Genomic DNA, 21,895 nt, shown 5'->3' with positions numbered 1-21,895 from the left:
TTTACAATTCCCAGTATGATGACAAAGCTCTTGGTACTTTTTATCTGATGGCAGTAGAATTGTGTATTGAGAGAAGTGCATTAGCAGTTTTGCTTTTTGACTCAAGTGTGCAATTAAGCATTTGAAAAAACAATAAGGGATCCATGTACATACAACACATAAATATTTAATGCTATTAAGTATTCTATGGCTGCCTTGATCTTCCAAGGCCTCCCTATCTTAGCAGGGTACATAGAGCATAAATGGTTATAAACACTGGAGCATAAAGAAGGAGAAAGGTTTTTTTTCTTGTTTCTTTTCTTTTCCTTTTTGGTTTTTCTTAATTTTTAATAAGCATAATCAACATTAAGTAACAATACACAATTGATATCAATATTAAAAATTAAGCTTGATTATTATATAATAAATCATTTGAGCATTTTGCAGCTTTTTATTAAAACAAGATGTATATTTTAAGCAACCTTAAGCTGCAGATCAATTTGATTTAGATATAGATATAAAGGCACCAGGCTAGAAAATGGGAAACCATGAGTTCAGGTTCTGTCTTAGCCATGATAGTGAATTGGGTGAATCTATCTCAATCCACCTCACAATGTTGTTGTCGGGACAATAGAGGAGAAAGTAATATTAGGTAAGGTCACTGCTTTGAGTTATTTTTTTAAAAAATAATAAAGTTGGGATACAAACAAATATTAACAATACTATTTCAGAAACCATAATTCATGTTGACATGACCCCTTTTTTCTTTCTCTTTCAAGATTGAAACTATCTAAATTATGTGCGTGTTAATAACCTTTAGACCATAACATAAATCCCATTATATCCAAATAATATAACGCACTACTTGTGTTTAAAATGATACAAATGATACAATGCTGAGCGAATGGAATGACTCTTTTTGATGGGATTTTTGGGGGGTTTAGACCTTTAAATTAATTAATTGGATCAAAGATATTGTATATTGTTTATTATATGTTATAAGCCGCCCCGAGTCCTCAGAGAGGGGTGGCATAGAAGTCCAATTAATAAATAAATTAAATAAATAAATAAATAACATTTTAACATTATTTCTGAACTGAAATGAATGAGTGATCGATAGACTTTTAAAATCCTTATTTTGATTTTCAGTGTACATGTTGAATGCATATTTAATATCTGAGTCATTGCGCAATTAACTACAGTCTGAGAAAGATTGCTCATCCTGGTACCCCTTGGTTATTTTCTCCTTTTTCTGTGATACTTATGTATACCATGACTTTACAAATGCAGCATACAGTTATTTTCGTAGATTTATATAAAGAAGCTTTCCATCTCCTCCCTATTCACCTCCACATCATCTCAGTAACATAAAGTAATCACTGAATATCAGCATAGCAAACACTTTACTTTAGCCATAGAAAGTAATTTTAAAGTTTGGTTATATTTCACATTTGGAATACTGTGTTCAGTTCTGGAGACCTCACCTACAAAAAGATATTGACAAAAATGAACGGGTCCAAAGACGGGGTCCAAACATAAAACTTGTCAAGATAGACTTAATGAACTCAATCTGTATAATCTGGAGGACAGAAGGGAAAGGGGGACATGATCAAAACATTTAAATATGTTAAAGGGTTAAATAAGGTTCAGGAGGGAAGTGTTTTTAATAGGAAAGTGGACACAAGAACAAGGGGCCACAATCTGAGGTTAGTTGGGGGAAAGATCAGAAGCAACATGAGAAAATATTATTTTTCTGGAACAAACTTACAGCAGACGTGGTTGGTAAATCCACAGTAACTGAATTTAAACATGCCTGGGATAAACATATATCCATCCTAAGATTAAAATATAGGAAATAGTATAAGGGCAGACTAGATGGATCATGAGGTCTTTTTCTGCCGTCAATCTTCTATGTTTTTATGTTTCTTGTTCATTTTAATTTTGAATGTTCATGAAAATTCTTTGTGCAAATTCTTGAAGAACAGGAGTAGGCATGAAGAAGAACTGATGCACGAAGGCCATAAGGGTTTGTTTTACAAGAGACTTTGCTTAATTTAAACAGTTTTTTCTCGAAAACAAGGCCATTGACTAGGCATATAAAGCAGGCTTGTTTCACATTTAATTTCTCTTCAGGGTTCATTGGATTTGAGTGTTTTTATTTTAAGGGACCAAAGTATGGCTTGCAATTTTCCCATGAAAATGGTTTTCTCTGCTTGGTCGAGCTTCCTTTGCTTATTCACCATGTGTGTTTTTTTGCTTTCCTGCCTCCCACCAATCCAGTGGATGACACTGTTGTTGTTATTCCCTATGGAAGTCGTCATGTTCGCCTAGTGCTGAAAGGTCCTGATCATTTATGTAAGTAAAAATACGCTTGTTATATTGAAATGCTTCTAATAACCTTTGGAACTCTGTTTCAAACAAGGCTGTATGGCTCCTTTATTTCAGGGAGATTGAAACATGAACAAGAGGCTTTGTATATTTATAGAGAGTCCATATCAGGGCCGCAAAAGTCCAGATGACCATTAGATGCTATTTTTCTGCTTAATTTTTATTATTATTATTTTACTGTATTTGCTTTGGTTGGTTTTTAACAAAAAATGTTATTTTTCTCCACGAATTCCATTTCTTTAACAAAACACATAGGACTTAAAATATATCAATAAGATACATATACATTTTAAATATTTCATAAACCAATATCTTTTTTGCACCTTTTTCACCTATTTTTCAGTCTAACTCAACACTCCCCTCTCTCAACCTTAACCCCCTCTTCCTACTTCCTTACTCCTTCTTTCCCCCTTCTCCTTCCCTCCATTCATCATCTCTGTATTAACTCTCTAAATTTTTTACTTCTTTCCACTCCTTTCTACTTCCTCTTCTTCCCTCTGATACCATTCCCTAAGTATCTCTCATCCTCACTCAATTTATATTTGGCAGACTGGTATTATGTCCCTTATACTGATGATGCCACTTCTCAAATAATTATTTTTATTTCATTTCTATGTTTATAATTTCTGTAACCTTGACATATGCTACATGCCACCTAATCCCCTAGTTTTGTCACCTGGGTCAACCACCACTTGATTCCATTTTTAATCGTGAAATATTGCTATGACTTAATTTTACTAGCTAATTATTTACTAGCTAATTATTATTTCTGGAGTCTCTTAATTTTAAGCCTTGTTGCTTTGGTTGATTGTTGTAAGTTGCACAGAGGGGTTGGATCAGGCAGCATACAACTTTAAATAATATCAATAATAATACCAACTAGGATAATCCTAATTTATAAGAAAGTAGAGTCTGTTCTAAAATTGCTGCCTGGTTTTCCACTTGGTATATTAGTGCATGTGTGCATACAAAATTTCTGTAAAATGTGTTTTTTGTTGATAAGAAACAAAAGTATTGAGCTGAAATTACAGATGAATTTAACACATTGTTCTTATACTTAGCTTTGTTTCATAGAGCAAAGGGTAAAAGAATCAACAACCAGATTATGATATTAAAGGAGTTACCCATAGAAAATAAAAAGGTGGAAGGAAAATGTTTGGGAATTATATAGGTCTTATGAATTAGAATGTGATTGACAAGTGTTATGATGGGGGGGTGTTTGTTTGTGTGTGTGTGTGTGTGTATACAGGTTACAATGCCTTGGTCTCTTCAGCCTTGAAAGACGGCGTTTAAGGGGTGACTTGATCGAAGTGTATAAAATCATGCATGGGATAGAAAAGGTGGATAGAGAAAAATTCTTTTCTCTGTCACACAATACTAGGACAAGGGGGCATTCTCTAAAGCTCATAGGTAAGAAAGTGAGGACAAATCAAGGAAACTATTTCTTCACCCAGAGGGTTGTTGGTTTATGGAATTCACTTCCAGAAGAGGTCGTGACAGTAGTCAGCCTTGATAGCTTCAAGGCAGGATTAGACAGATTCATGGATGCAAAGCATATAGATGGTTATTGAAACAGATGTCCAAGTGCTGCCTCTATGTTGGTTGAGGCAGGCAGGATTCCCTTGAGTACCACTTGTTGTGGGGTAAAGGGAAAGGGAGGGTCTTGCCTTCTCTTTCTGCTCAATATCCCCATGGACAATTGGTGGGCCACTTGTGTGACACAGAATGCTTTGGCCTGATTCAGCATGGCTCTTCTTATTTATTTTATTTATTTATTTATTTATTTATTCATTTGTCCAATGCACAAATACATAGGAAGAAAAATAGACATGTAGTAATATATATACAGTATAAGGGTAAAAGTGAACTTAGAGGAGAAGATATATGAAAGAAAGAAAATATATATGATAAGTGAGAGAAAGGAAAGACAATTGGACAGGGGACGAAAGGCACACCGGTGCACTTATGTACGCCCCTTATACATACATACATACATACATACATACATACATACATACATACATACATATATAATTGAAAGACGAGAAAATCTAAATGTAAACCAAAAATTGTGGCTAAATCTAAATTTTGTTGGCATTTGAAGTTTGTTCCTACCACCTTGGAGGCTTGTGTAAAAATATACTGATTCCTTACTTAGAATATATAATGATAGAAAAAGGCAGAAGAAGCTTTTCATAATATTCTAATCAATTGCTTTCTAACTTTCCTATATGCTGCCTGTACAGATAAAATATTGTATGCAACATATATTTTTCCCAGTTACTATGCTTTATTCCTAACCTTGTTTGGTTTTAATACATTATATGCCGCTTTCAACAAGTTTCCTATTCCCCTTTTTCAGTGAAAGAATTCAATCAAGCTTTTTCTCCAATTCTACTGAAACTATTGTACGGTCCTATTTGTCAGTAGATTGCAATTTATAAACTATGAAAGAGGGGGAAATATGTCATATTTGCCTACAAGATAGAACAGTAAGAATTAAATATTATTTTGAGAATGCTTGGCCTGAACTCCTATGGCTCTTATTTGCCATGCATGATGTTTCTCAGACTAATAAACATTATCATTTTGGTACTCCGCTGCCAATGGAATTAAGGAGAGCAGGAGAGAAAAGCATTTACAGAAAGCAGTGCCTAGAAATACAAGAGAGGGAACAATAATTTTCACTAGATTAGGGAGTAGTGGCCTGTTACTTTTATCCCTGTATTTAATAATAGAGTAAGAGGGGAGCAGAGTTACAGTATAGGTTTTTTTTATTTATTTGTCAAGCATGTACAAGGTAGTAGGTATTGGTATAAACATAAACATTAGCAAAGTAGGTATAAATAAATTAGGCAGTAGGACAGGGATAGTGGGCACAATGGTGCACTTATGCATGCCCGTTACAAACCTCTTAGAAATGGGGAGAAGTTGACTGTAGACAGTCTAAGATTAAAGTTTTGGGGGTTTGGGAAAGAAATCACAGAAGAAATCATTGACAGATAGAACAGGTAGGTAGGATGATTTTGTGAACTACATTTAGATCAGATCAAAGACGAAGAAGTTCTAAGCTATCTAAACCCAAAATTTCAAGTTTGATGGAATAAGATATTCTGTTGTGAGCAGTGGAGAACTCTTCTTGTGAAATATTTTTGGACTCTCTCGATTGTATTGATATCTGATATGCAGTGCAGGTTCCAGACAGGTGAGATTTATTCAAGAATTGATCTAGCAAATGTTTTGTAGATTCTGGTTGGTAGATTAATATTGCCAGAGAAGAAGCTACCAGGATTAGATTAATAACTCTTAGTGCCTTTTTGGCAATGTTGTTACAGGGGCTCTGGCACTTAGATCATTTGATACTCCAAGGTCCTTGACAGAGTGAGGGTCATCTATAAGGTCGTGTCCAAGTGAAGGGTCATCCATAAGGTCATGTCCTTCAAGTTTGTATTTTGTGTTCTGATTCGTTTTGCCGATGTGTAAGACAGAGCATTTATTGGTTGAGAAGTTGCCAGTTGTTTGACCATTTTGATACATGGTCAAGGTCTTTTTGAAAGGTAGCAGTATTGTCAGTTATTATGTTGTAGTTGTAGCATGAAACACATATTTCTGTGTTGAACTATGATAATTCAGCTGACACCATCCAGACTATTATTAGATAATTGAAAGGCTTAGAAAGACTCTGAAGCAGTGGCCCCCAACCTTTTGAGGACCAGGGACTGGTTCTGTGGAGAGAGGTTTTACCATGGACCGGAAAGTACATGGTTTCGTATGCTGCCTGCATCCCGTGGTTGGGGCTTCTCTTGTTTGAGGACCCAAGTTTCTAGCATGCCGCAACCCAGTGCGGCAGCCCAGGAGTTGGGGACCACTGCCCTGAAAGATAAGTTTAGTGCTGTAGGGTAGAAATTGAATTCCAATAAGTATTTAAACAGAGAGCCAGTTTAAGAGCCATGGTGATGCAGTGGTTAGAATGGAGCATTGATGGCTACTTGTGTTGACTGCCGCCTGCCTGCAATTTGGCAATTTGAATCTCACCAGGCTCAAGATTAACTCAGCCTTCCATCCTTCTAAGGGTCAGTAAAATGAGGACCCAAATTGTTGGGCGCAATATGCTGACTCAGTAAACCACTTAGAGAGGGCTGTAAAGCACTATGAAGTGGTATACAAGTCTATGTTTTAAGTATTACTGCTAACCCATTGAAACTGTATTTGGAATAGCAATATAATATTATCAATGGTCCTGAATGTTAGATTTTTTTTCTTCCATGTGTAGTTCTTAGTGTCTGGAGAAGCCCCTGCAGTTTCCTTGGAAAAGTTTTCCAGATGTAGTTTGCCATTGCTTCCTTCCCAAGGCTGAGATAAATTGGCTGGCCCAAGGTGACCCAGCTGGTTACATGCCCAAAGCAAAAGTAACTAAACAATGTTGTCTGGGGGGACCCAGGGGAAGTGCCTTCTCTGTGGCGGCCCCGACCCTCTGGAACCAGCTCCCCCAGAGATTAGGATTGCCTCCACCCTCCTTGCTTTTTGAAAGCTTCTGAAGACCCACCTCTGCCGTCAGGCATGGGGGAATTGAAACATCTCCCCCTGGCCTATATAATTTATGGATGGTATGTTTGTGTGTGTGTCTGGCTTTTTAAATAAGGGGTTTGTAGAGTCTTTTTAATATTAGATTTGTGATACATTGTTTTTTATTATTGTTGTGAGCCGCCCCGAGTCTGCGGAGAGGGGCGGCATACAAATCTAATAAATAAATAAAATAAATTAAAATAAATAAAACTCACAGTCTCTATTTCTAGCCTGATGCTTAACCACTACACCAAACCGACTCTCTCTTTCTATAATTATTTTTCCCTATTCATTTCATGTTCCCTAAATAGATAGTAATGGTGATAAGTAAAAGAGCAAATGTATTAAAGGAAACAATAAAATACATTAAAGTATGCATTGCATATGTCAGTAGGCTTTTGCAAGAAGAGAAGAGATAGTGTGCACAATTAAAATGGAGTACAAAGGCAAAATTAACCATATCTGAGGCATCACATTGAGTAAATTAGTGCAAAATGGGTTTGGAAAGTGTACATATAGCAGTGAGTGTAGTCTTAGAAGCAGGCAGAATGCACGCCACAAAGATTGTGACCTTGCTAAATGCTTGGAAAAAATATGGCCCTTTAGCAAGCAGTGGGTATTTATTATACTGATCATGGAGAAACCTTGACAATGTAAACTTCCAAAATATAAAGCCTAGAGCAGTGATGGTGATGGATCCTTTGGAAGGTTGCATAAGAAAACATGGCTCTCCTCCCAGCAATAAGGCGTCCGAAAATTACACATCCATTTTCCCATGATTTTCTGAGATTTTGGACGTCCTGTATATGCAGAGCTCTCTTGTGCAATTTCCAGAGGGTCTGGAGAGGCCACATTTTTCCAGGGGTGTGTGTGTGAGAAAGAGAGAGACACCAGCAGAGTCAAGGTAGTCATTTTCTGAATCCTTGACACACTGAGCCCTATAGAAATCACAAACACAGAGATGTGATTTCTTGAGCAAAGTTTTGCCTAGGTTGGAAATATCTCTTGAGATGAGCAGCCCCATATTCAGAAGCTCCGCCTCTCTGGACTTGTAGTTGAGTCATTCCGTGTCAAGTGGACCAGTGGTCCCCACCTTACCATTTCAGATTTTGATGAAATTTGGCACATAATTTCTTTATTATATAAACTATGCTGTGCAACATTTTAGTTCAAAAGACTAAAAATTGGGAGTGCTAGGAGACCTCGTGGTAAAAGGTTGCAAAATGCTGAGTCAGCAAAAATGACATCTTGGGCCAACTTCCAGAACTTTCAGTAGTATGTTTGAGATATTTGGAGAACCTGCACGCCTTGTAAGGCTTTATGAACTGGCAAAACCTCATGTACCTAGTCCTCTTAGTTTTTACATGGTTCAGGCTCAAACTTTGCAAAAAAAAACCCCTCAAAAATGAATTTACAGCAATCTTCAGGCTGCTGTACTTGAAAAACTATTTGGCCTTTCAGGTTGATTTTTGGCAGGTGTACTAAGTGCACATCTGCAATGAGGACTTCCAATTTGCAGCACTTTCCTTCAAGTTGTTGAAAAAATATAAGAGTTCAAAGTTGGTACCTAACTGTTTTTTGCCATATTTTGGCTATCTTTGATGCCGTATTTGATCCTGTGGGACAGCTTCAATCCTCTTCAATTTAGCACCATTAGAAAGAAAAGGTTCTCTTCTTCAATATAAGAATAATCCATATAAGGATTGAAAAATATCCTCAACTGTTTGTGGGCAGTCTGTGATTTCTGCACTGCACCCAGCGATGGGCTCCTATGGGAACGGTCAGGAACGCAGTTCCGGTAGCAAAATTTGGAGCTCCACCCCAGAGCACCCAATTTGCACTGAAAGATGTTGAAACAAAATGCATAAGCCATGCCCACAGTGTGGTAGTAAAAATTTTGGTAGCCCATCACTGACTGCACCCTTGATACAAGTGCAGTAAAAGTTATTCTTTTTTCAATAGGGCCATTCCGGTAGGGCCAGGAATGGTGGCCCACCCCTGTTAATATGTATAGTATAGAGACAAATCCTGTCAAGATACAATTGCTAACTAAATGGAGGAATGTCTAATTAACTTTTTACTCCAGCCAAAGAGAAGACTTTTAATCTTCTAAGGTAAACAGAAGCTGGGTAAATAATCATATCTTTAAACTAATTAATCAAGTAGGTTGCCTAATCATAGCAACCAGAGGGCATTCCACATTCTTGGCTGATATTGATATTTAATCTATAGAGCCCAAAAGGTTCAGCATCACTGGGCTAAACATTGATTTCTAAAAAGATTTCCATAGAAAGAATATGTCATTACATATAATGAAAAGTATACCACCAGACAATCTGAATATATTTCTGTATTTCATCATGACGTCTCATTTTTATACGTCATAAGTACATGGTTGGCATAAATCATAAATCGGTGATTTTATCTGTAGAATATTTTTCTCCAACGTACAAGTAGTCCTTAACTTACAATAGTTCATTTAGTGACCATTCGAAGTTACAACATGGCTGAACAAAACGATGGCTTCTGATCATTTTTCATGCTTATAGAATCGTTGCTACATCCCCATGGTCACAAGATCAAAATTCAAAGGCTTGGCAACCAACTCATATTTATGACGGTTGTAGTGTCAGGGGTTTACGTGATCCCCTTTTGTGACTTTGTGACCCGCAATGTCAGTGGGGAAGCCAGATTCACTTAACAACCCTGTTACTAAATCGGCAACCAAAGTGATTCGTGTTACAAATGTGGCAAGAATGGTCATAAAATGGAGCAAAGTTCACTTTATAAATGTCTCCCTTAACAGCAGAAATGCAGGTCTCAATTGTGGTCATAAGTCGAGGACTACTTATACTGAATTCAAAAACTGTATGTGTGTCCTCTACCCAAAACAGCCACTGTCCTCTACAATGTTCTCCTCTTGACCCAGGGGTCCCCAAACTTGGCAACTTTGAGACTTGTGGACTTCAACTCCCAGAATTCACCAGCCAGCATGAAGTCCACAAGTCTTAAAGTTATCAAGTTTGAAGACCTCTGTCTTAACCGATGCATTTTCAGTCTCTCAAAACTGAATGACATAGCACTTCAATCTCAACTCAAGGAAAGAACCCATTATCATCCTGATATAATAATGAGTGCTTTTTGTAAAATGGAAAATGACATTTGAATCACCGTGGATGACAGGAATGAATGAAAGCGCAGCTTTCTGAAGACTGTATACAGCTAGACTGCATTGAGTTTGGGGTAATTATTCTCTCTTCTGCACAGCTAAGTCCAGAGAAACTGAAACACCAATACAAATGTTAGCTGTAATAGAAATAGTTCAATTTTACACAATGCAGCAGTAGCAGAGGTGGGTTTCACCAGGTTCTGACCAGTTTTGGAGAACCAGTAGCGGAAATTTTGAGTAGTTCAGAGAACCAGTAAATATCGCCTCTGAATGGCCCCATCCCCATCTATTCTCTGCCTCCCGAATCCCAGCTGATTGGGAGGAAATGGGAATTTTGCAGTCACCTTTGCCTAGAATGGGGAGGGTATTGAGATTTTACAATATCCTTCCCCTTCCATGCCCACCAAGCCAAACCCACAGAACTGGTAGCAAAAAATTCGAATCCCACCACTGATTAGTAGATTACCGATAGAAGCAAAGTGAAAACCAAAGGTAATGGTATAAAATGAACTAGATGAAGCATTAATAACATGCTCAATTAAATTTAAACAAATAATGCTTTATATCTAGTTTCTTGCTTGCTTGTGCCAAGGAAACAATGGTGAGTAACTCTTCCGTGTGCTTGTATTTGTCAGATCTAGAAACCAAAACTCTTCAAGGTGTGAAGGGCGAAAACAGTCTCAGCTTCACTGGATCCTTCATTGTGGATAATTCTTCTGTTGAGTTTCAGAAATTTGCCGACAAAGAGATATTGAGGATACCTGGTCCTCTCACCGCAGATTTCACTGTAAAGGTGAGAAGCTTTCAACAACTGATAAACAACAATACAGTGGTACCTCTACCTAAGAATGCCTCTACTTAAGAACTTTTCTAAATAAGAACTGGGTGTTCATAATTTTTTTGCCTCTTCTCAAGAACCATTTTCCACTTACAAATATGAGCCTCCGAAACTGTAACCGGAAAAGGCAGGGAGAAGCCTCCGTGGGGCATCTCTAGGAATCTCCTGGGAGGAAACAAGGCCTCCACCCTCCCTGTGATTTCCCCAGTCGCACACATCATTTGCTTTTACATTGATTCCTATGGGAAAAATTGCTTCTTCTTACAAACTTTTCTACTTAACAACCTGGTCACGGAACGAATTAAGTTCGTAAGTAGAGGTACCACTGTACTTGGCAATGTTTATGCCTGCTTTGTGGTAAATAAACTTATGACATTGTCTCCAGTTTACTATACTGTTCAAGACTATATTTCTCTTGCAAATAAAATGTGGTATTCCAAAGTGCCAAATACTACTACAGGTAGTCCTTGACATACCACCAAAATTGACCCCAAAATTTCGGTTGTGAATTGAGAGATTGGTTAATTGAAATTTGCCCTGTTTTACGATCTGTCTTGGCACAATTGTTATGTGAATCGCTGCAGTATTGAGTGGCTACCAGTACAGATAAGGATGGTGCACCGATAGCATGTGTGTGCACGCATAGTCCCAGCGTGTTTTTTGCTTCTGCACCTGCATAGGAAGAAAAATATCATGATGGAATGTGTGTGTGCATGAGATTTCAGGGTTATTTTGCTTCTGCGCATGTGTGGAAGCAAAAAAAAAAAATCACCGAAATCTCACATGCATGCGGTGAAGCAAAAACGTTTGCTTCCTGCACATGCACAGAAGCAAAAAGACACTGGGACGCCCGCGGCCACATGCAGGAAAAGCAAAGCTGTGCACACAGCGCACTGGTAGTAGTGGGGATGGAAATCCACCCCTGAAACTCTGCCATTGTTAAGTGACTCTGACTTCTTCATAGTTTTTGCTTGTGATACGGTTGTAAAAGGGGACCAGGGATGCTGCAACCATCATAAATATGAACCGGTTGCCAAGCGTCTGAATTTGGACCACGTGAGCATGGAGATGCTGCAACAGCCATAAGTGTCAAAGACGGTCATAAATTATGTTTTCAGTGCTGCTGTAACTTTGAATAGTCACTAAATGAACGGTTGTAAGTCAAGGACTACCTGTATATGGGAACTGCAATACTTCCTGAATTATTGCAAGTAACATAGTCCATAAGCAGATACGTTGCAGATACGGAGAGGGGCAGCATACAAATCTAAATAATAATAATAATAATAATAATAATAATAATAATAATAATAATAATAATAATAATAATAATAATAAATCTTCACATTATATTCAACCTCTGTCTTTTGCTTTCCCTCTTGCTGAAACCCCTTGCTAAAAAGATGTGCAGAATTAAGCTTTGCAGTTTGTTACAGTGAGCAAGCCAGCTTTGGTTGAGAAATCAACAGATAGTTTAGAAGCTCTGTTTTGTGTAGAACTGGCAGTAAGAATCAAATTATTTTTTCCCACTAATGTCTTCTTCTCATTAATTTTCTCCTATGCTTCCACGTAATTGAAAACACATTGCTGAAAGTAAAATACACATGCTACAGAGAGGCTAAGAGGCACAGTGGAATGTAAGCCTTTGAGAATTACAAGATAATAAAACATTTTGGAGCAGATGAAGGTGGGTCAGAAGGACCTGGAGATTTTAAGATATAAGCCGTACAATCCATATCAGGTTTAGGGCACTATAATTTTTCATTGGGGACTCCCAACAAAAATGGTTTGATGCCATGATCATGAACAGATAGAAATGTAGCTTCTGCTACAAAGGGCATAATGGATAGTGCTGGTTTCATTGCTACGTGGTTTAGACACTAGAACTAGGACCTTTGGAGTTTCTTTCTTCCAGTTTGACTCCATTGTTGGCAGGTCAGTTATCAAGCAGCGTAGATGTTTTTATCCCATTCCCCAGGCAGGAAATCCTCTTCACCTACAACTCATAGATTGAGAAAAAAGTTTCAGGCCATCCCACTCTTCAGCTAGTCTTGACCTACCTATGTGAAGCAGAATGAATGAGAACCTTATCTTTTGGTAAATTAGATTGACTGGCTAGGTCAGCGGTAGGCAAAGTTGGCTCTTCTATGACATGTGGACTTCAGCTCCCAGAATTCCTGGCTCAGGAATTCTCGGAGTTAAAGTCCACAAATCATAAAAAAGCTAACTTTGCCTACCCCTGGGCTAGGTAGTTAATTTTGGATCATCTACCAGGATTAAGCCTTGAAGATGATGTTTTGTAGTCATTTTTATCTTTCCTAGGTGTTGCAACTTGTTCCTCAAACCCTCAACAGATGTCCTGACAAACCTTTAGGGTTCCAATTTTTTCTCCATGCTGTCCAATGTCAGAATGAACAATAATTCAGTTCTTGTTCTTATAATCTGAAAAATCTGGATGGCTAATAACTCTCAAAGCAAGGTTGAATCAAGCAAGGTTTATTTCGCTAACAGGACAAGGAAGTCAATTCAGTCAAGAAGCAATGGAGTATTGAGAGCTCTATACAATGACAGTTCTCCTATTTATACAATCTAGCCCAGCAACAGGGCAGTTTTGCAAAGATACATTTTAAGCACCAAAAGAAGGCAACCAATCAACATGCAATAAACAAATCGGAACTTTTGACTTTTACCCTGTCTGGGTAGGTCACCCAGGCAAATATCTAACAGCTACTGATTACTTATTGCTGGAGAGACGGAGTAACGACACGGACACCAGAGCTGGATTTAAAATTGGGTCATTTTTATTAACATAAATTTGCATAATTTATTCAAATACTTTGCATAAATTAGCATAAACAACTATGACCCGGAAATGGACCTGCAGGGTCAAACAAATACTTCCGGGGCGGAAATGACGTTATGCCAGCAAACATTCCTGGGCAACTCATGGGCGTATCTCGATGCAAGGTCCAGGTGAGGGCCAGGCCGTCACCTGTGACCTTTTCTGCCATGCTGTGCATGAGGGGGGTCCCACCGGCTAACCCGAATCGGGGAATTAAAGGTGCAGGACCCAAAGACAGGTTCCCCCCAGCTGCTCAGGCAGAAACTCCCTCCATGAGCTTGCGGAGAACCTGTCAATCATCCCCAAAGATGCCCAAGGGAGAACGCGCGGTTGCTAAACCACCCAATTTTCCGCCCCTAACCTGCCTACCCAAATGACCAAAGGTAAGCCAATTAACCTAATTAATGCAAGCACCCCCTAACCGCACATCCGTCACCCCAGTGTGGAATGGGCGAAAAAACAGCTCAGCTAAGAGGCAGAACTGCAAAAAATTCCCATTCGGCCCCCTAAGGGCGACCCCGAAGCACACTGCAAAATAGTGGAGGGCGGGCGGGTGTCTGCTCAGGAGCTCAGTCCGGGCGAAAAGGGAGAGCCCCGGGCCTGCTCGCCCTTATATAGGGCAAGCAGGCCCCGCCCGGACCAATCAGGGCCTGGCCAATCAGGCCCTGATCTCCCGGGCGAAGTCTCGCATCGCGAGACTTCGCCCGGGATCCAAAATGGCGGCCGCCATGAGGGACCGTGTCTCCCGGTCCCTCCAGCAAAGCCTGCCTGCCGGGTAAGTCCGGCGCTGCCCTTGCTGGAGAGACGGAGTAACGACACGGACACCAGAGCTGGATTTAAAATTGGGTCATTTTTATTAACATAAATTTGCATAATTTATTCAAATACTTTGCATAAATTAGCATAAACAACTATGACCCGGAAATGGACCTGCAGGGTCAAACAAATACTTCCGGGGCGGAAATGACGTTATGCCAGCAAACATTCCTGGGCAACTCATGGGCGTATCTCGATGCAAGGTCCAGGTGAGGGCCAGGCCGTCACCTGTGACCTTTTCTGCCATGCTGTGCATGAGGGGGGTCCCACCGGCTAACCCGAATCGGGGAATTAAAGGTGCAGGACCCAAAGACAGGTTCCCCCCAGCTGCTCAGGCAGAAACTCCCTCCATGAGCTTGCGGAGAACCTGTCAATCATCCCCAAAGATGCCCAAGGGAGAACGCGCGGTTGCTAAACCACCCAATTTTCCGCCCCTAACCTGCCACAGGAGCGGGGGTCAGATCTCTATCTTGGCCCCCCGACTCCCCCCTCTAGCTGCGCCAGCTCACGCAGAGACCGCTGCAGGTCCTGTAAGAAGATGGCATTCCCCTGCTCAGACAGGTGAACGCCATCATCACGGTAGAGCCATGGCTGGTCTATTGATATAAGGGGATGAGGTATTACCACTCCACCCAATTCTCTAACCGTTTTACCCATAGCCCTATTCACCCGTCGCCTAGCCCGGTGAATGGCCCTAAGGGAAGAGGCATCCCTCCACACAAGCCTAGGTAATATTTCTGACCACACCACTTGCGTGGTGGGCCAGACCTCACGAAGCCTTCGCAGGTCTTCGCGTGCCTGGATGAGCAGCGCCAGGCCTCCCAGTATGCACAGGTCATTGCCACCTAAGTGCAATACCAGCCACCTGGGTGCGGCCACAGGACGCTGCCCACCCAGACCCCTTTGGGCGCGACTCCAGGAGCCGCCCCCCATATTGCCGGGCGCAGCCACAGAATGCTGACCGCCCAGCAACGCCGGTAGGAGACCCTCCCACCGCATACCTCTCCGGCCCATCCAGGTAACGTTGACCCACCGCCCCAGGGACAGGTGGGTCCCGATGGTGCTCCTGGCTGCCGCGCGGCCGGCCCAGAAAATCATGCTGTGGCCACACAGCAGCGCCGTCGGTTTCGTGTTAGCCTGGGGACCTGCAAGAGGACACAGACACAGAGAGGTTACCTAGCCTAAGCCCTGCCTGGGATCCTCAGCGGGCCTAACATAACCCAAATATGCCGCTGACCGCCAGCGGCCGATCTCCCGAATCCGATGGGCCGGGAAACCAGAAAGTGCCGCGCTAGTGGCGGCGCCGATACGGAACGAATGCGTTCCATAACCGGCGGGATCCATGCCCACCTGGGCCATCGCCCTAGATACTAAAGCCCAGAATTGGAAACGGGTCAGAGGGGTACCGTCACAATGCCTAAACAGGTACCCCTGACCTGACCCCCTCATACCACAATAAAGCCGTAGGGCGGCCACCGGACACACCGACTGGTCGGTGGCCGCACTAAGTTGTAAGGTAACCCCTCTGCGTAGCTGATCCATTTTAGACCTCCTCACTACAAGGGACACCCCCCCTTGTCTAAAGGCCAGATCAGCGAACTGGAAGGCCCGGAGCGAAGTGTCAGCCTGAGACGAAGCCATGGCCTCGCTGACCCGAAGGGCCCCAAAGAACATGACACAGGCCGCTGCCCTAAAAAGACGGGCCTCGTACAATGAGGAACACAGACTGTCAAAAACCACGCTGATTAAAGACAGCTGCTCCACCGTCAGAGCCTGACGAGTGTCACCTGGGGCCCCCGCTTGCTCCCTAAGCCAGCCTTCCAGCATCTTCCGGATGCGAAAGTCACCCGAAAGATCTGCAAACCCCCCCGCCTTGGACAGAAAGGCGAGGCCGGCTAACCGGGACCGGATCGTCCTAACTGACAGGCCACGCTGCCTGAGTTGGACGCAAAACTCGGCCAAATGCTCTACAGGGACAGGCCAACTAAGCTGGTAACCCCTGCCCTGCCTAAACTCCCCAAACTCCTTACCTGCACGCTGGTATGCCCTGAGGGTGCCGGGCGCTACAGACAAGGAGATTGCCCGGGATGCCTCGTCTCTCCACCACTCTGGATCCCCCCCAGACTCCAGAGGTGGCTGGGGAACGCTTCTGGCAACTCTCGGGCCCACGGGGCCAGGGTCCGAAACCTGGACAACTGACCACAGGACAAGGCATCAGCAACCCCGTTATCCAACCCGGGGACATGCTTAGCCAAAAACAATGCGTTTAGAGACAAGGACCTGTGCACAAAATGGCGGACAAGCCGCATGACCCTGTCGCTCTTTGAGGACAGGGCATTCACCACATGGACAACCGCTAGGTTGTCACACCAAAAGTGCATGGTCTTGTCCCTAAACTGCTCCCCCCAAAGCTCTAAGGCCACTATTAAGGGGAAGAGCTCCAAGAACGTCAGGTCCTTAACCAATGAAGAGGCACTCCATTCCGGAGGCCATGCCGACCAGCACCACTGGTCACCTAACACCACCCCGAAACCACAAGTCCCCGCGGCGTCAGAGCAGAGCTGCAACTCAGCTTCCAACAGAAGCTCGTGCCTCCAGAAAGACAACCCATTAAATCTATCCAAAAAATCCCGCCACACGCCGAGGTCAGCCCTGACCCCAGCGCAGAGGCGGGTACGATGATGGGGCAAACGGAGCCCCTTCATCGCATCATACAACCTCCTGGAAAAAGCCCTTCCAGGAACAACTACCCGACAGGCAAAATTAAGAATGCCTGCCAATTCCTGAAGCTGCCGTAGGGTCACCTTCCGGCAGCCCAGGACCTCATCAAGCTTCCGCTTAATCTTTACCAACTTCTCTAGGGGCAATCTAGAAGATTGCTCCTCTGAGTCCAATTCAATACCCAGAAAGGTAATCCTGGTGGCGGGGCCTTCGGTCTTCTCAGAGGCTAAAGGCACCCCTAATTGAGCACAAAGGGCTTCGAAGTCCCGCATCAAAGCAAAACATTGCTCTGAATGCGCAGGCCCCGCCAACAGGAAATCATCAAGGTAGTGAACGACCGTACCCAGACCACTTTGCCTCCTGAGCGCCCACTCCAAGAAGGTGCTAAAACTCTCGAAAAGCGAGCACGAGACAGAGCACCCCATGGGCAAAGCTCTGTCCACGTAATAACCCCCCTCGAAATGGAAGCCCAACAGCTCAAAGTCGTCTGGGTGTATGGGGAGGAGCCGGAATGCCGACTTAATGTCGCATTTACCCATAAGGGCTCCCACCCCACACTTCCTAACCATAGTCACGGCTGCATCAAAGGATGCATACCGGACTGAACACAACTCGTCAGGAATGAAATCATTCACTGACTCCCCTTTTGGAAAAGACAAATGGTGAATCAACCTAAATTCACCACTCGCCTTTTTGGGGACCACACCTAAGGGAGACACCCGAAGATTCGGGAAGGGCGGCTCCGAGAAGGGCCCGAGGACCCTGCCTTCGGCAACCTCCTTCCCAATCTTCTCCCTAACAATGTCTTCATGACCAACAACCGACCTAAGGTTGTCAGACATGAAGGCCCTCCTAACACCCATGTAAGGGATCCTAAATCCCTCTGAAAAACCTAGCAAGAGAGCGGCCGCTCTCGAGCGAGGGTGGTAGTCGCCCAACCAACCCTCAAGCACCACTAAATTAATTGGGCTGGGCCCCTTTTCCCCCAGCAGGTGGGGGAGGCTTTGGGAGACCCGAGCCTTTCTTTTCAATCCCCTTCTTGGGGCGGGGGCACACGGCTGCGGAATGGTTTCCCCCACAACTTAAGGCAGGCGTGACGAAACCTGCAAATGGGGCGGAAACACGCCCCCTTTGCAGCGAACTCGTGACACACTAAAGAGGCCCCTTTTCCAACGGCACCCGCCACGGCCTTGGCCGGCGCGGGCGTCGCAGGCTCCTCTTCCATAAAGTGACCGCTATTGGTCCTATCACAGCCCTCCTTCCCTGACATATGCGTGGCCTGGAACCACAGGTCCGGTACCACCATATCCCAAGGCAAGTAGGGGTCATGGGCAATACGCATCCTGAACCCTTTGTCGTAATGCCTCCATATGGTGCCCCCATATTCAAAATGGGCCCTCGCTATAAGGTCGATGTACTTCAGCAAGGCAGCGGCCCTACCCGGCTGCCTCTGAATTACCACCGACGCAAAGGTCAGAAAGGCATACAGCCACGAGCTGAAGCATTTCGTGACCTTTGTCTTTTTAACCTTCTCCCCAGGGACCACCTCCTTGTCCTGTTTAGGGACCTCCCTGTTCAAAATGGAGAAAAGATCAACGTACTCACCCCGCCAGATTGCCTCCTTAACTGACGGGTGAAGATGGTACCCTAAAGGTGTCGCGGGCAACCCACAAGGGATGGCCCCAGGCTTGATGCTGGCGAACGGGTCCCACACCGTGGTGGCCCCCGAGCCCAGCACCCCAAGCCCCGGTGGATACATGAACGGGACCGGTGGCATAATGGCCGGTGGAGGAGGGATCCAACCCCCCACCCCCGCCCCAGGTGGGACAGGTACCCCCGGCGCCCCCACTGGCGGAGCCAGCGGGGACCAGACCTGTCCACAGGTGCCTGCAGCAGACCCCATGAAGCTGTTGCCACCCCCCAAAGCTGGCGGGATGAACCCGGGACCCTGGATGGGCAGGAGCGGTGATGTGCCTACATGTGGTGCAACCTCACCTGCCCCGTAAGGGGTAGAAGCCATCCACGGTGGGCCCATCCTGGTTGGGCCCTGGAACGATGACCACTGCCCAGGCTGGGCCATCTGCCCAGCGTGGCCCGTCTGCCCGGTGCTGCCCGTCTGTCCGGTGCCAGCCATCTGCACGTCGTGGGCCACTTGCCCTGCTGGGGCCGACTCCTCTTCGGGGTCTGCGCCCCATGCTGCGGTGGCAGCCGAGGAAAGCCCCTCCGGGCCTGCCCCCGACCGCCACCTCTCCAAATCGTCGAGCCGCTCCAGGACCCTGGCCCAGGAGAGAGAAGGGGACACCTCGGGTTGAGGGACTGTGGGCATAAACCCAACCCCCCCCCCACCGGGATCCCCCCCGGGGGCCCCTCTGCCGCCGCCCGAGCCCGGGCAGACGGCCTGGCAGCCCTCCTAGGCCGCACCACAGGCTGGGCCGGGAGGGCCTTAGCTGGCCGCTTTTTAGGGGCCATACCACCAAATCTAATTTTATACAATAAGAAATAGGGCGGGACCAAGCCCTCCCCCAACGGGCCCTGCACCACTGGAACAAGGCCTGCCCGAAACAGCAGGCCTCAGTAGTGCAAACCCACCCAGGAAGCCAATCCCCCCTTCCAATGGGCGACAAGGCCCAACACCAGGCCTTTATCCCAGGCCTCAAGCCACCCAGCGACCCCCGCGGGCCCGCGAGGCCACCAGAAGGCAGCACCTCCCTCCCTCTACAAGGAACAATGAGGCTCCAAACCGGAGCGGAGCCCAGCCGATGCTGGCTCCGCTGATGCTGCAAAAGGCTTTTCGCCACACCACAGGCCACAAAATGGCGCCTCGCACGAGGTCGCCAAACAAAATGGCCGCCGGAGCAGAACGACCGAACGTCTGCTCAGGAGCTCAGTCCGGGCGAAAAGGGAGAGCCCCGGGCCTGCTCGCCCTTATATAGGGCAAGCAGGCCCCGCCCGGACCAATCAGGGCCTGGCCAATCAGGCCCTGATCTCCCGGGCGAAGTCTCGCATCGCGAGACTTCGCCCGGGATCCAAAATGGCGGCCGCCATGAGGGACCGTGTCTCCCGGTCCCTCCAGCAAAGCCTGCCTGCCGGGTAAGTCCGGCGCTGCCCTTCCTCAATTAGGAAATGTTGCCTGATTTATGGGTCAGTTTGTTGAAGGAGACTATCCAAGTTGCTGTCACTCAGGGGCCTATTTTAATATCTTCTATGGGAAGGTTAGTTATTTACAAGTCAGTGTGATATTTAGTGAAAACTTACGGCTATTAATTCAAAAGGAGTGTAAAGGAGTGGCCTATGTGTTCCATGATTTAATATTCCCCAATATGAAAAATTATCTAGAAACAAAGAAGAATACATCAATTGCTTCAGAATTTTTAGGACTTACATATCGTGGTGAAGTTTTTATAATCAATCAATGAAAGAGAATGTATGCACCTTATTTAATGAAAAATATTAGGTAACAATTCATAACTAATACTGTTCGCTCTTATTCTTAGTTTGGCTTTTGGGATAGTTTAGATTTCTAAGTGCAAAGATAACAAAAACAAGTTTGATGTTAAGTAGGTTTAGAATCAGCTGCTCAATATCTAACAATCCTGGGCCTAGAAAGCCTAGAACTACGGCGCCTAAAACACGATTTGAGTATTGCCCACAAGATCATATGCTGCAACGTCCTACTGCTCAATGACTACTTCATCTTCAACCGCAACAACACAAGAGCACGCAACAGATTCAAAGTTAATACGAACCGCTCCAAACTTGACTGTAAAAAATATGATTTCAACAATCGAGTTATCGAAGCATGGAACTCATTGCCGGACTCAATTGTGTCAACCCCTAACCCCCAACATTTCTCCCTTAGACTCTCCACGATTGACCTCTCCAGGTTCCTAAGAGGCCAGTAAGGGGCGTACATAAGTGCACTGGTGTGCCTTTCATCCCCTGTCCAATTGTCTTTCCTTTCTCTCACTTATCATATATATTTTCTTTCCTTCATATATCCTCTCCTCTAAGTTCACTTTACCCTTATATATATTACTACATGTCTATTTTTCTTCCTATGTATTTGTGTATTGGACAAATGAATAAATAAATAAAAAATAAAATAAATATCTGATATCCCACCCTCCACCCCATTGTTGACCCCAAAAATACTTTCTCACCACAGTTCCGTCAGTTTTATAATCATTGTGTTCTACACCATGCATCTTTTCTGAAACAATAAACATCAGTTTGTCTGATTCCTTTCCCCTCATTCTCATACCAATGCTATTTTTTCCCTCTGTCTGTGGTTAATTGCAACATATTCCCACCCAAGAGTGTTGGGGTTGGTAGTACAGACTATATGTATAATTTCCCAGTTCATTTGGGAGAAAGATCTGCATCTGTCTTTTTTCCATGTCAGAAAAGACAGATAATCAAGCAGACAACACAACAAAAATCCTTGGGGAGATAGCTTGTTATGTCTTCCCGATTTTTGACGTGGAACTTCCCAAACCCTTTTCTCAGGCCTCATGTAATCTCTCTTCTCATTTAATTCGCTCTGCCTGGGATCTCAACAAACATGATTTTTTTAAGG

At 44.1% G+C, this 21,895-nt stretch overlaps 1 protein-coding gene across 2 annotated transcripts in view; it reads left to right on the top strand.

Moving 5' to 3' along the window:
• The window catches only part of ADAMTSL1 (ADAMTS like 1), a 637,539-nt gene that overhangs the window by 481,958 nt on the left and 133,686 nt on the right, over positions 1-21,895 (top strand). For both annotated transcript variants that reach the window (XM_070742526.1, XM_070742525.1), the window contains exons 7-8: positions 2,260-2,334; positions 10,738-10,895. In XM_070742526.1, the coding sequence (XP_070598627.1) occupies positions 2,260-2,334; positions 10,738-10,895 (233 nt within the window). The remainder of the gene's footprint in view (positions 1-2,259; positions 2,335-10,737; positions 10,896-21,895) is intronic.

Source organism: Erythrolamprus reginae, chromosome 2, assembly GCF_031021105.1.
Source record: "Erythrolamprus reginae isolate rEryReg1 chromosome 2, rEryReg1.hap1, whole genome shotgun sequence".
Lineage (NCBI taxonomy): Eukaryota > Metazoa > Chordata > Lepidosauria > Squamata > Dipsadidae > Erythrolamprus > Erythrolamprus reginae.
This window is presented reverse-complemented; position numbering and strand designations above follow the sequence as displayed.